At 45.1% G+C, this 16,034-nt stretch overlaps 1 protein-coding gene across 3 annotated transcripts in view; it reads left to right on the top strand.

The window, feature by feature from the left end:
- LOC114796558 (neural cell adhesion molecule 2) overlaps window positions 1-15,787 on the top strand; it is a 182,771-nt gene extending 166,984 nt beyond the window's left edge. For 2 of the 3 annotated variants that reach the window (XM_028990813.1, XM_028990811.1), the window contains exons 16-17: window positions 11,139-11,346; window positions 13,078-15,787. In XM_028990813.1, coding sequence (XP_028846646.1) covers window positions 11,139-11,346; window positions 13,078-13,189 — 320 coding nt within the window. In that variant the 3' untranslated portion in view covers window positions 13,190-15,787. The remainder of the gene's footprint in view (window positions 1-11,138; window positions 11,347-13,077) is intronic. The other variant, XM_028990812.1, reaches the window with a different exon arrangement.
- Window positions 15,788-16,034: the final 247 nt, after the last annotated feature.

Raw genomic sequence — 16,034 nt, 5'->3', positions numbered from 1 at the left:
GGGCTGGCTCCCCGGCGTGGTCAGGCGTGGCGGCCCCGGTCCCTCGGGCTGGCTCCCCGGCGTGGTCAGGCGTGGCGGCCCCGGTCCCTCGGGCTGGCTCCCCGGCGGTCAGGCGTGCGGCCCCGGTCCCTCGGGCTGGCTCCCCGGCGTGGTCAGGCGTGGCGGCCCCGGTCCCTCGGGCTGGCTCCCCGGCGTGGTCAGGCGTGGCGGCCCCGGTCCCTCGGGCTGGCTCCCCGGCGTGGTCAGGCGTGGCGGCCCCGGACCCTCGGCCTGGCTCCCCGGCGTGGGTCAGGCGTGGCGGCCCCGGACCCTCGGCCTGGCTCCCCGGCGTGGTCCCGCTTGGCGGCCCGGACCCTCGGCCTGGCTCCCCCGGCGTGGTCCCGCTTGGCGGCCACGGACCCTCGGCCTGGCTCCCCGGCGTGGTCCCGCTTGGCGGGCCGCGGACCCTCGGCCTGGCTCCCCGGCGTGGTCCCGCTTGGCGGGCCCCGGACCCTCGGCCTGGCTCCCCGGCGTGGTCCCGCTTGGCGGCCCCGGACCCTCGGCCTGGCTCCCCGGCGTGGTCCCGCATGGCGGCCCCGGACCCCCGGCCTGGCTCCCGGCGTGGTCCGCATGGCGGCTCGGACCCTCGGCCTGGCTCCCCGGCGTGGTCCCGCATGGCGGCCCCGGACCCTCGGCCTGGCTCCCCGGCGTGGTCCCGCATGGCGGCCCCGGACTCCTGTACCTGCACACAATAATCAGGGCCGATCCATCTGGGTACGTGTGGGCCCTGTCTCCACATGTCCCCTCTGACACGTCTTGTGTCACCCCCTGCACCGCACAGGGAGATTGTCCCAGAGCCTCCGGCGACTGTTCCAGGCACCCCAGGCTGGTGCCTTCTGGGACTATGCAGCCCCTCTCGCTGCACGGCCCTGGTGCCAAGGGGGGGGCATTGCCAGACCATCCGGCTAGCCCCTTCTGCGTCCGTTGGGACAAGCAGGCCCTCTTCCTGCCTGTCCCAGCTGGGTCCTCATGCCTACCCGGGGGCTCTATGGCGCTCCACCCCTCTGGAGGCAGACGCAGGCCCATGCCTGGCCCGCCCTCCTCACTGGCTACCGGAGGACCCAGCTCCATCGCTTCCCCACCTCCCCTCCCCTCAGGAGGAGTCCCCAACCCGAACTGCACCCCCCCAAAAAATTCTTTGGGGGAGCACCCCCCCCGGCTGGACTTAGGGGTACCTTGGGGCTTGTCCACCTCGCCTTGGACCAGCACATTCGGGTCAGGAACCTCCTCCCTGGGGTTCGGCTCCGCGGCTGGGTCGCCATCTGGTGGACACAAAGAGGGGAAGTGGGGGCGACATACGGACACATATGTCACACAGACACACACAGACAGAGACAGACAGAAGAGAGGGTCGTCTGGCTCCCTCTCTGGGCTCTCCAGGACCTCCTCAGGGGGCACAGCCAGGATCTCGGGAGGTGCGACCTTCTCGTCGCCCGCCAGTGCTTGGTCTTCTTGCCCCGGATCCTGACTGGCGCTGGACCTGGTGGAGGGGCAGAGTTCGATCCCTGGCTCAGGCTCTGGCCGATCAAACTCCGCCCTCAGTCTCTGCTGGAAGTCCCGAAAACTGCTGTCTGTCTCTCCCTGTTGCCAGAGGGCTGCGCTCCAGCCCCATGCTGACCCAAGCAGACACGAGAGGATGGTGGTGGTCTTATCAGTGTCTGCTGCCCCACTGAAGGGTCCCGGGACAATTGGGCTGTCCCACATGGGGCTGGGCACGTTGCTGGAGATGGTGGTAGGTGTGTGGTGTGGAGGGGGGTGGACGTCCTCTCCAGCAGGTGTGGACGCTGGTGCTGCGCTGCCTTTTCGCTGGGGAACGTCCGGGCAGAGGGAAGGCGGGTCGGCGACTGGAGCAGGAATGGAGGATTCCCTGCGAGGCAGTTCCGGCAGCGCAGTTGCTGGCTGGCGACATCCCGTCGCCCTCTTCCACCAGCTTTCCTCACACTGCTGGGAGGGACGTGGGTCTCCACGGACCTCGTGACGATCCTGGTCGTCGTCCGTGTCAACCTCGTACCCCCGGAAGTCACATGGGTCATCACGGACGCCGCGATGATCTCGGACGCGCACGCTGGGCGGAGCCATCCCGGCACCGACCGCCCACCGAAAATCCACGTCATCATCGCTTTCGTCATCCGTGTCCTCCCACCGGTGACTCCGAGGGTCGTCCACCCTGCGGACATCCTGGACCCATGGCGCGATAAGCTCCCATGGGCAGTACTCTGGCCATTCGGGCTGGAGGCTGCCCACCTCCTCGCTGGAGGAACGCCGCCGTTGTTGCCGCTTCTCACCCCCCTGGAAGTGACGTGGGTCCCCACGGACCTTGCGACGATCGCAGACTGGCGCGATGGGCGGAGCCCAACTCTCGTCTCCCGTGCTCTCGTCGTCATCCGTGTCGTCCCAGTCCACGGGGAGCCTTGCCAGCAGAGCGCAGAGTTCTTGGCTCGGCATGCCGAAGATCGTGGGGGTCGCATCTTCTGCGCTCGCTGCCCACGTCACTTCCTCGCTGCTGCCGACGCCAACGTCCTCGCTCCGCCTCCTCACCCGCCGACGTTGTCGCTTCCGGGTTTCGCGGAGTTTCCCGGGGGTGACGTCATCACGCGGCGCCGCGTACCACGGCTTCTCGGGGAGAAAACGCTCCACAAGAACGGGCGGCGCGTCTCTCCCCTGCCGTCCGCGTTCGCCGCGCCGCGCTGCGTCCTTCGCGGCGTTTCTTCTCCTCCGCTTTCCACCTCTGCGCTTTTGGGTGGGTCGCTGGCATTCTGTCACGACTACGGACTTACGAGGGAAGGAAGCGCAGAGGTTTGACATGCTGGGAAGGGGGTTTTATTATAACAAACAAAGAAATACAAATAAAGACTGGCGCGGTGGCCGAAAACGATTTAAACTTAAATAAAGAACATAAACAAACCCGTAGGCGTGTGGCGATTGCCAGAACTCAAAACACATAAAACAAAACTAGGTCAAGTTCGTGCAGCGAGTTCACGAAAATGCCAGCGACCCCGAACGGGCGGAAACTTCCGGCATTTATGGGGCGTCAGGATTGGGTTCCGGTGTGGAGCCCAGCTGCAGGCAATCCTGACAAGGTCTTAGAAAGTACTTGGAACATAAGTCCCATAGATGTGATCACATAGACATTTTAACCCTGTCACTATCTGCACTGCAATGCATGATTCTCTTCACACAAACCTATTTTGAATCATGTTGCTAGGCATTTTCATAATTTCTTTGTGCAAGAAGCCAAAAGGTGGGACATGGGAGAGTCATGTAAATGAGCTCATGAGAGGGGAATACATTTTTTAAAATAAAGTTGTTGCAAATGAGTAATTTCTGGAAATGCTTAGCACTTAATACTCATGAAAACCACAGCCATTCTTGCAAATTTGTAGTTACAAATGTTGACTGTACTTGTGTCTTAGATGTGTCTTAACCCCTTTGTGACAATAACCTCAATTTCAGCCTGTTTTTAATTACTTTTAATTTCAACTAAAATGGTGATTGGTTAAATGTAGAGGACACATTTTGTTGTGTGCACCGTGTATCTCAATGACAAAACCAAAGATAGCCTTCCATCAGCTGGGCATTGCATGCACTCCACGAACAATGCAACCATTGTAATGTGCACATATGAACTCGATAATTTTATAAAGCAAAAAAAAAAAAAAGTTTTTACATAGTGCGAAGATCCATCTGGAATTTCACATTTGTGTTGTGTAATACACTACACGATGTGATGCATGTCACACACTAATCAATGCACAGACACTTTCTAGCTTGGAAAAAGCTTTCATTTTATGATCTAGATGTAATTTTGGAACTTACAGGGAGTGGAAATGGTTAAGAGAGCACTCACTCTTCTCATTGACTAAAATAGCTTCAGTTTTTTTTTTTACTAAAACTAAAATATGACTAAAATGCTCAGACTTTTAGTTGACTGAAACTTGACTAGACTAAAATGACGCAAAAGACAAGACTTAAACTAAAATAAAGGCATGCTGTCAAAATCAACTATAGTTGGTTATATCTCTGGGTATCGTCTGGAACTCTGACACTGTTACAGTTACTGACATGAATTTCTTTTTTGTCCAACATCATGCACTAGATTATCCCAAATCTCTAGACTTCAGGTTATGACACAGATTGATTGACTTCTCTCCCTGCTTTACAATTTTGTGCTGATTGTCTTCGCGATTTTCGCCTAGGCCCGACATTGACTCTTCTCTGCCTTTCACCTTGATTCTGACTGACTTTCCCAGCTTCAACCTTGCCAGCTTTTGACTCCTCTTGACATCACGTCTTGGTGCTGACTGAGTTCTTGGTACCAACTCTGCCTGCTTCACTTACCCATCCCTCTGATTTCAGACCAGCATCACGACATTGCAAGCCAGATCACACTCACCAGAGGCAGGCAGCTCGGACACTCTCAGCTATTCACACTGGTCTTCAATTACACACCCAACCTTATACTGTTAGTGCATTGCTTGTGTTCATTAATTTACTTGTCTGTATTAATATGATGCACTGATGAAAGGAAGGTGGTCCTATTTAAAATTGACCATGAAAGAGTGTACAACCAGATTAAAAGTTTCTCGGCAGGTCATGGACCTTCTTTGACAGCTTCTGAGTCTAGACCTAAATAAAATCTCAGTGAATTGTCCCTTACAAATCACATTAAATAAGCAATTGTGTTGATCTTCAGCATCAAGAGGTTCTCTCACCAGGATGCTTCAGCTGGCTGTAAGGTCATGAATTAAATGCAGCGAAAACCGGTTTTGTACCAAAATATACACAGTGTATTGTTTTTTCCTGCAACTAATCCACTGGATTCCATTTCAGTGAAAGTAGTGCAGATAGTAAATAAAATAATACAAGTAATGCTGCATTACCATGACACAGCAGAAAGGAATACTAGATTCATCTAAATCGAAGATGTAAAGTATAATTTAACCAAAAAAACTGATTTGAATTTATAAAAACAGATATCAGACTCTTTCGAATAAATTCAAACAGCAATTTCATATAGTAGCCTCTTATGGAGTTTGTTTTTTTCCAATAAAGTGAATTGAGTAATTTTTTGGTTTGTCTTCTCTTACTCATATCACTCTTATTGGGGGGTAATTTAGTAATTTAACTAGTAAGGTAAGTAAGCCAAACTGCTGCTGCTGTTGTTATTATTATATTATAATTAAAATAGTATTTTTATTGTCTGTTTATTCTGATTACAGAGTATGAATTTGTACTCCTATTAGAGAAAATAAGTAGAACAGTCTATTCTGTTTTTGTTTTGATATCATTCAATTTTTAACTTTCTTTTATAAGCGAATGGCACTATGTTCAGCCCTGTTATTTGTGCATTGCACATCTGCATGAACATCCCAAAAAAATGTGTTGCTCTGGTATGATGGAGTGCATTGCTTAATCAAAATAAGGCCCAAACTCACAATGTTAGACATGCTGTGTTATTGATGTTTCTGAGGTTTAATTAGTCTGTGGACAAAATAGCTTTTTTCCTGACAAATACATTTATTCAATGATTCTCACTGCATGGAGATTTGCAGATTGGCCTCTGAAATGCAGTGATGGAACAGTGGACACAGAAGAAATAAATAGCCCTTCACAATAGCAATTGGAATTACTGAGTATTATGCTATTTTGCTGTTTATTGAAAAGAAGCAGCTACATTTTATTTCAGTTTTCCATGGAGCAAATATCTAAATATAGCCCATTATTCTCTTGTGCACGTGTGACTGAATGTTTTCAATTTAGTGAAAGTGAAGTGATTGTCATTGTCAAACACATGCAGCACAGCACATGGTGAGACAACAAAATGTGTCCTCTGCTTTTACCCTTCACCATTAGTGAGCAGTGGGCAGCCATGACAGGCACCCAGGGAGCAATGTGTGGGGACGGTACTTTGCTCAGTCGCACCTCTGTGGCACCTTGGCAAATCAAACCGGCTTCCTTAACCGCTAGGCCACCGTTGCCCCAAATGAAAAGCCACAATCAAAAAGCATTTTGATGGTTTTTGTATGACAGGACTACAGATTAGCACCAGAAATGTGCTTACTGAAAATGAAAATGGGAAGACTTTCAAGCCTTACACAAATGACTGAAATTTGGCAGAGTACAGTATAGCAGCATTGTAGATTAGCTTGATTCCTGATTTAGCTGAATCAGGCCAATCTGTCAATTGTTCCTGCTGTAAATTTCAGCAAATGAAACGGGTCTATGGTTTTACCGCGGCCATTACACCTGATCACATTGCTCATAAATAAGGCCTTCTTTTTCAGGCTGGTAAAATAAACGAAATAAGCCAGAGGAGGCTCTACACACCCATCTATTGTAAACCAGCAATTTCAGGCTGTAAATCTGTGTGTTGTCCAGATGCTCAAGATGGTAAAACGTTGATCAAAAGACTACTGCTTTGTGAAAGATGATAGCAGGAAACTGTTAAATGTATAATTTACCATTAAGTAAACTCACAATCAGATCTTAACAAAGAAATTGTCTTCATCATCACCGTTTGCTTTGACCACAGTATTGACATCCACATACATTAGTTATACATACCAATGTCACATTTGCATGTAGATTGCATAGATTAAATTGATGTCTAGATTTTTTTATTCTTTTTTTTTTAGTGAAGTGATTGTCACATGTGATACACAGCAGCACAGCACACAGTGCACACAGTGAAATTTGTCCTCTGCATTTAACCCATCACCCTGAGTGAACAGTCCGGGGAGCAGTGTGTGGGGACGGTACTTTGCTCAGTGGCACCTCAGTGGCACCTTGGCGGATCGGGATTCGAACCGACAACCTTCTGATTATGGGGCCGCTTCCTTAACCGCTAGGCTACCACTGCCCCATGGGCATATGTGCGGGGAAGATGTCATTTGTTTTCATGAGGAATAGAGAACAGGGCATCTGGAAATTATTCACAGTGCATCACTTTTTGAACATCACTCTACAAGCTTAGTACTGGCCTATACTTGGCCAGTGTCACCCATTCCCCATTTGCAGAACCTCTCAAGATCCATCAGGTTGGATTGGATGCATTGGTGCACAGCCATTTTAAGATCTCTCCAGAGAAGTTCAATCAGATTAAAGTCTGGGCCATTGAAGGACATTACAGACTTACATTTATTATACTCTATATTATATACTCTCTCTCTCTCTCTATATATATATATATATATATATATATATATATATATATATATATATATATATACAAATGTCTTTTCCCAGCTCACTCTGAGTGTATGGTGAGTTGAGTTTTTTATATATATATATATATATATATATCTGGCATTCACACCAAAGTGTTCAATCTTTGTTTCATCATAGCAGAGGAAACAGGATGCACCTGAGCTCAATTTTGAGCTTCATGGCAAAGGTTGTGAATACTTATGTACAAGTACAAAAACCTCAAGTAAACTTTTTCAGGTTGTCATTATGGGGTGTTGGGTGTAGCATCATTAGGAGAAAATGCATTAAATCTATTTTGGAATAAGGCTGTAACATTGGAAAAAATGTAAACGTTGTGTTGATTGTGCAAGCAGTCAACTCAACTCACCATACACTCAGAGTGAGCTGGGAAAAGACATTTGTAATGCAGCATGTTGTTTCATTCACGTTTTTTAGTTTAAATATCATAGTTTCTTTTACTTGTCACCTGCAAAAAAAAACAAAGGAAGGAATTTAATGTGTTTGAGGGGTATTCTTAGTTCAGAAGGCAGGATTTTTATAGTGTTTTGAAAGATTTAGCTGAAATCATCAAATCACATTTGAACTCTCATGAGACAAATTTTTAATGATTGTGTCTGATATATGAGGGCAGAAAAACAACAATAGGACCAGTAACAGATTAATCCATACAGCTTCTCCTAGAAGCCTGTTTCTCACACTCTCAGGCTTCCATAAATATAGATCACGTCCAAATGGATAATGGCTGTTTCACAATGACTGCACCATTTTCCACCAGTGTGGTTTGCTAATGGGCACCTGGCTGTTTAAGCTCTTCTCATGATGCTATGCTTCACTGCTACCATCAGCATGGACAATGGAAGGACAGCAATGAATGCTGTGAGCTAAGGGCCCATATCTTTAACTATGAATTATAGCACTAAAAGAGAAAAAGTATTTTGGCTTCTGTCTTATGCAGGAATCAGTGAGTCTTAATTAAAAGTACTGTAGCGTAGAGTGTAGATGTGGGACAAAGAGAGGCAAAGACTTTGTCAGCCCTAGCTGTTTATTAAAATGAACAGGTTTGCTGTTCATTCAAAATCAACTTTGCTTAGTGCACCAGTCCAAAGCAGGGTGGTAACAAATACAGTTCACTTAAGACCTCCATTGAGGACACCAGAAATCACTGAAGAAACCCACATCACTGGGGATAATGGGATAAAATCAACAATGAGAGCTGTCAAACCTGGTCTTCGACATTTTTTCTACCACTGGGTTTGAGAAAATTGATGGCTGAACAAAGTATTAACAATGTTGTCTAGATGTAATGTAGACTAAACAGACAATGTTACATTTTTATTTTTAATTATTTTTAACAAGACGAAACCAAAGACAAAGGTAATGTTATGATTAATAAGATGATAAATTATTAATGTTGGCAACACAGGTGAACATAAACCCATGTTTTAAAATGGCTATCCAGTAGAAACTGTGTGCTTCCATGCTCATCATGAGTTGGGTCAAGAGTTCAAACTCCTACTAGTTTCAAAGTGAAGTGATTGTCACATGTGATACACAGCAGCACAGCACACAGTGCACACAGTGGTGGCCTAGTGGTTAAGGAAGCAGCCCTGTAATCAGAAGGTTGCTGGTTCGAATCCCGATCCGCCAAGGTGCCACTGAGGTGCCACTGAGCAAAGCACCGTCCCCACACACTGCTCCCCGGGCGCCTGTCATGGCTGCCAACTGCTCACTCAGGGTGATGGGTTAAATGCAGAGGACAAATTTCACTGTGTGCACCATGTGTAGGTTATACATGCATAGGACAAGACAAGAGATAAGGGCAAACAAGACAGAACTCATTATCAAGGGAATCATGGGTAATAGTGAAAAAGTGGGAGTAATCAACATAATGGAGTCCACACAGGTAAACGCAAACACTTGTCTTTGCATCCAGTGGCACCCCCTAGTGGCCAAGACCTGCCAGGGCTGGGATATATGACACATGGCCGCATTGATGACATTTTCAAGGGTTAAATTAGGTTAAATTTAATTGTTAAGGATAATTTTTATGTCAGCAAAGGACAACATCTCTATGCACCCTGAGGCCTGAACTGAGTAAATGTAAAGACCAGTGTTTATTGTACAGTGAAATTTAAGGAAAAAGAGATCCAGTCAGCTCTCAAGTGTTAACATGCCCCATGAAACATAACACAACCTGCTCAGTGATGAGCACAACAAATTTGCTAATCTGTACATTTACTTTTCATGAGGGTAGCAGACATTTAAAGTTAAAGAGCAAATTAAATTTGACTTTTACCTTATCCAAAGCAGGCTTTGAAGGAAAAAAATATTTATATCTATTTATATATTCAATTTTGTAGACCATGTGATCAAAGCATGAATACTCACTTTAAAGACTTTGCAGACTTTAAAGCAAAAACTGCTACATTTGCATCCAAATTCAAAGTCGTGGTCCAGAGAGGCATTCTAATTAGTTAACACACATGATTATATCCCTCATTAAGCTGTCAATCTCCTGCGGGGATCCCACCCACAGGCCATTCTTCAGTGACGGTCACGACCAGTCAGTCCTGAGTTATGGCCACACATATCTGAGTCTTAATTAATTGAGGCGCACTGAACCCAGATGTGGACGAATGGAAGTTCAGGATAAGTAATATTAACGAGATGCTAAATTGAGCTTTTAATGGCATTATAAATCAACAACAAATGAGCACACAGAAGCAGGCGACACATTTCTCACAGGCTGACAGGGGGAATGGAGCCTAGAAGGACAGATATGAATGCCGATCACTCAGCAAGGCGGTGGCCAAACACATTGTATATCACGAGCAGTACCCGAATCATTATTTGTGAAGAGGTTGCTTTGGAAGCTTCACATACTTACCAGCCCTGTACCTCTGAGCAATTTGTGTTTAAGTTGAGCAATCCCAATTTCATTATGAAACAAAGCAGGACCTTCACCTTCCCCATGTCAGAGTGCTACGACAGCAGAGGCGACAAACACGCAGCAACCCCCTTATTCACCTGCTTTTTTCACTTTCTGCCAGTTACAAATTATGTTCTCATCACATTTCTCATTGTGCCTGATTTCCTAGCAAATTGGCAAGAGCTGCTGTGTACTACCTAACCTCTCCCTCCCAGTCTCTGTTTTCCTGTCCGTCCTCCCAACACGCTACAGCCTGCATCAAACCAGAGAGGAATTGGATGAGAAGCAGATGGCAATACATGATTGATGTGTTTGGAAAATGGTGTGTCCAGGAACGTTCTGTTTTAATGGAATTTTCTTCTGAGAATGACACTATCAAGTGTAGTTTGGCCTGATTGTCTCTTGCAGTACGCTTTGATGACTTTGAACAAGGTCACCAACCCAATCTCAGTATGCCTGTTTTTTTAGTTGTATTTTTAATATTTTGCTGAAGACCAAGCATAGCTCGTGTCACTTCAGATCATTCAGACCTGCAGTGTGCTGGTGCCCCGCTCTGTGCCCAGTGTCCCGGGATGGGCTCCAACAGCCATGACCCTGTTTAGGAATTAGCATTTACGGAAAGTGAACTACTTATAGCCAGTGTTCTATATAGAATGTGTACATGTTGAACATAGAATATGTGGTGACATAAGTAGTCTGCGCTCCACCTCCACAACACGTCAGCCAATAATCATGAACAGAGTGCACCCTCTGTGCAGTACTGCTATATTTCCCCTCAGTTTTATGAAGCTGGCTCTCGAGTTAAATGACGGTGTGACGGAACATGGAAAGATCTTTGACGTGCAGGGCTGGTGGCCTGAAGGACCAGGGTTGGTGACCTCTGGACTATACGCAACCCACTCTGTGTACTGTAATTGTGGTATAAGTGCTATATGTTGACGGTGCTCTGTCCATCCTGTCTCAGCAGACTCCCTGTTCAGTGAGCTGGGCCTGGGTGCAGTGGTGGGGTTGGCTGTAGCCGGCCTGCTACTGCTATTGGTCGTGGTGGATGTCAGCTGCTTCTTCCTGCGCCAGTGTGGCCTGCTCATGTGCATCACCCGCAAGCTCTGCAGCAAGAAGACGGCCACCAGTGGCAAGAACAAAGAGATGGAGGAAGGAAAAGCCGCATACTTGTGAGTCTGTCTTCTCATTTATGTGTACATTCATTTAGCAGATGTGCTTCTTAATTTATCTATATATCTATCTATCTATGCACAGCACATGTTGCACACAACGAAATGTGTCCTCTGCTTTTAACCATCACCTTAGTGAGCAGTGGGCAGCCATGACAGGCACCCGGGGAGCAGTGTTTGGGGACAGTGCTTTGCTCAGTGGCAATCAATCTATCAATCAATCTATCTACATATATGCTACTTTAACTGTTATGAAATATCTGTACTTTAGACATGTACATTACTTTATCAAAAAAAAAATCTGTTTCCAATTAATTCAGTCAAGCTTCCATTTAAATCAGCCTAAAATGCATTCTGACCTTTGGAAACCTCAAGGGGGTGATGCAAATTCTTGAAGTTCAGAGTAGTTAGGGTCTACTTCAGTAACTAGGGACTACTTTGCTCTCCTGACAACTCGTGGAACTTTGATGTGTATCAACAGATGGCAGACAATGTTTTGGCTAGTTTCAGCTCAGTTCTTTAAGTGGTTCTTTAACAGAAATGTTTTGTCACAAGCTGAGATAATGTATTTCATTCACTCTCACAATCGCCTCCCACATTGCCTCCCTGACTCCTTCATCACTCAGATCTCCGTGCTGAGATTAGCCATGCACAACCACTGCTTGATCTGTGGATAAATGCTTTCGGATCCTCTGTAAGATCCTGCGATTACACAAAGGAGCACATTAAGGCATGACCTGCATTACGCGGTGCGTGAGCATGGCCCTGTCCCTCTTGTTCCAACCTTATCTGCCTTATCTGGACTGATATCAGAGCAATCTCGTGATGGGTAACACTGGCCTTTACATTTATTCGGTTCAGGTCTCATGGGATTTAAGAGATGTTCTTTTTGCTGAAATACCAACAATCAAGGCTTTAAACACAGATACAAGCATACTGACGTCCATACAGGTTGAAAACCATGGTTATAAATGTGTAATAAATGTATTATAAACAGGAATCATAAAACATATAAAACAATCTGATTCACATTGCATATTCTGTATCAGTTGTTTTGCACAAATTTTTTTATAATAATTAGTAAGATGTATGTCATCTCTCAAAACCACCCAAAAGATGAACATGGATCTTTTTAATGATGACAATAGTGAACATAGCAGACATGAAGGGAAACAGACCAGCACACTTTGGTTTATCCTGCTACAGGATACCATATCCTTGTAGTTTTGATAACCGCCACAAATGTAGGTGCATCCAAACATTTGGTGGTAGTGTAAGGTCATGGCCTGCATCAGATCATCTATTCAGGTACTCCTGAGATGGGGTCTTATCAGCCTTGTTAGGGTGAGGAGCTCAAATGCATACACACATAAACACATCTCAGTAAAACTAGGGAATAGAGATCATAAAAAGTCTGGTTCCTACTATTGATGTGTACTTAATATGCCATAATATTCTGATATTAAAACTTTGTGGAAATGTCCTTGTGTGATCACTCAAATTTTAGATATCCATAAAAGTGACAAACGCTGTGTTTGAATTCTTAAGATTTTTTTTATTCCTAAATCTCACACTACCCCTAAAAATTCAGTGTACGTGGAGGTCAAAAGTGTATGAGTGGGTTGGAGAAAACGTGACTTCCACAAAATCGCCATTCAAAAGAATTTTGGAAGGGGAACACCAACGCGTCATCACTGGTAACTTTTTGTTTTCTTTGATTTCTCCCCACAGAAAGCTGCCCCTGAAGGAGGAGAATGGCAAGGAGACACTGAAGCCAGACACAATCGAGATTAAAGTGCACAGCGACAGGCTTCACACGACGCAAGAAGACAGTAAAGCGTAATAAAGGAGCTAACAAAAAAACTTGAGACCAACTACACTACAAAACTACACTGAGACCAAAACCAAGCAAAAACACACAATAGAAAAAAATTAACAAGCAGATGAACACAAAACGGGGAGAAAAGAACCAACAATAATACATGCAAATTTTAGCTAGAAACCGCTCATCTGAGCACATGGAGGGGTACTGTGTATATAAGAGGGAAGGGGAAACCATATCTGAGTTTTCTTTCTTTTTTTTAAGTGATAATCCATGTTGGAAGATGCCCGTCCCTTTGAAAATGTCTCTTGTTGATTGGTGACTTCTTTCTATGATCATTATTGTTTTTGTTTGTACTTTCTTTTCCTTGGTAGGGATGGGGTGACAGTAAAAAAAAGGCTCTGCTGTTGCTTTTGCCACGTAAAAATGACTGCCACGCTTTGTGCTTCTGTACAGCTGTATGGAATTTCAGCCTTTATTCAGAGGGCTCACACACAAACACAGCTTCATTTAACCCATCCAGTACTACAATGTCACAGTAAGATGTATAGAGACAGAAGGAATGTGCTGCTCAAGGCCCTTTTGCCAATGTGCGTGTTGTGGTTCTGGGTTGATGTAGTGTGTGTGCGTTTTCTTTTCTCCTTCCTTGACCATGCAGTGAGCCACTGTCATTGCATGTCATTCTTCAACCTGAGCAGGTCTTGAAGGTTCCCCCATACACAGGAAAGCACTGACAAACTTATACACAAAATTATACACAACAAAACAAAACAACAAAACAAAATTATACACAAGTGTATAATTTTATTATACAACACATTTCCTGCTGTCGTCTGCACTGATGGTGGATCACAGTTGAGGTGATGTGCAAGCCTTGGATGTAAACTGCTGCCCACTTGCACATTTGTTTCTCATGCATCACGTTATGTGGAATCCTACTTTTAACAAATGATTCTTGCAGTACCATTGTGCAGAATAGAGAATTTTATTTTCGTCTTGGCTGAAGTGTGGGGAAAGAGTGTATGGGCACTATTTTCAAACTGCCGATAAGCGCAGCACTATGCCATAAATAGGGGGCACATAAAGCAGATTAATTACACATAAACCAAATATTTGTTAGTTATCTGTATCTTGGGAAAGAGAAACTAGAAAGCGGTAGGCTGCACCTAGTGGCCATTTGAAAAACAGTGCCCCATATGTGTATATGTGGACGTGTTTATATCTGTTCTAGCATTATGAGACGCTGTAGAAAGTAATACACTCTCCCTGTATTACGACTGTTCTTCAGTTCCATATGTAAATACACAAGTGTACAAAACCATTTTTCTCTACCATTGGAGTCATACAGGAACACATTTAGTGGTTCACACATTAGTTCATTAATCTTGGGCCATCTGTGCATAATGTGTGTGCTGCAGTTTTGGATGCTGGAAAATATGGTATTGGTGTAGCATTTTTTTGCACTGTTTAATAATTGTGTTTTCCCCTTTTGTGGCCTTTCAGCTACATACATTCAGTCTGTAGGTATTTAACTACAAGAGGAAAATGTCAATAGTGACAAAATGCCCCATTAAACATCTCCAGAGTACTTATTGATTATGGGGTTAAAATGGTAAAATGGTTGTTTAAATGATAAACAACATCGAGCCCTATTTTCAAAGCGCTGTAATAAACATAGCGTTGAGTTTGTTCACTAATGTCAGGTCAAGTGTGTCCTCAGGATTTACATAAATAATTAGATCCGCTTGCTGAAGAGGAGAAACTAACTGCTCTATTGCTGGTGTGTAATTATTTCTGTCAGCCAGAAGATTACCTTTTTATAAACTAAGTTGGGTCACATGGTGGTGTGGTGGTTAGCGACACAGCCATGGTTGTGAGTTTGAATCCCAGCTCCAGCTTGGTGTGTGTGGCATTTGCATGCTCTCCCCACGTGCCCAGGCTTCCTCTGGGTCTCCATGCATGATAGGTGAATTGGTGACTCTAAATTGTCGATTCCCAGGTATGGGCATGTGAGTGAATGGGTTGTGTGTATGTGTGTCTTGTCCTCTGGAGTGGGTGGGCACAGGTACGTTACTGCCCTGTGCAAATGTTCCAGATGGGTTTAAAGTGGGGGGAGCCAATAGCGATGATTGACAGGTCTCATGCATCCCACTTCCTCATTCAGGATGACTTAAATTCTGATTGGGGACCTAGTGAATCTGACGTTCTTGAACACATCAAATGAACAACATCTTAAAAAACACCTGGGAAATGTGTCCCATTGTGTTTTAACTTTAAAGGTGTTTTTTTGGCTTCTTTCTCAGCCGTGGGGTTAAAGCAAACAGAACAATGGCCTTGTCCCACTGTTCTTTACTCAATTTTCTCTTTTTTCAGATGTGCAAGTACCTCCACCTGACTGTTTTTTGATGTTATCACTTCTTACTGTAGTCTGGGTTTGCCAAGCAACATAGAGTGTTCTGGAATTTTCCATGCCATCCATCAGTCTGATTTGTTCCATCGCTGAACGGAGGGGAAAACAGATTTTCCTGACTTTCAGCCCAGTTTGCTGCCCTGAGAATTGAAGTCCTCTGTACCATGCTACGCCTGTAATCCAGTGTCATTTTCCAATGTACATAAAAGTGTCCTGATAATAAAAATATCTATGTATAAGTCTGAGAAGAGGACTGACAGTGCAAGGTGTCTGTGTGTTTAGAAATCAAGTTATTAGTAGGTGTATACCCTCCTAAAGGTCATCTCCAAAAATTCCCTAAACTTCAATGTGTAAGATTCCATTTCTAGAAATCTCCCAAGGATACAGCAGGTATATTACAGGGACATTTTAAAGACATTTTTAATGTACCAGATGAGCATGTTCCCTAAAGGTGCC

Source organism: Denticeps clupeoides, chromosome 9 (genome assembly GCF_900700375.1).
Source record: "Denticeps clupeoides chromosome 9, fDenClu1.1, whole genome shotgun sequence".
NCBI lineage: Eukaryota > Metazoa > Chordata > Actinopteri > Clupeiformes > Denticipitidae > Denticeps > Denticeps clupeoides.
Note: the sequence above shows the minus strand (reverse complement) of the source record. Positions and strands in the feature narration are given on the sequence as shown.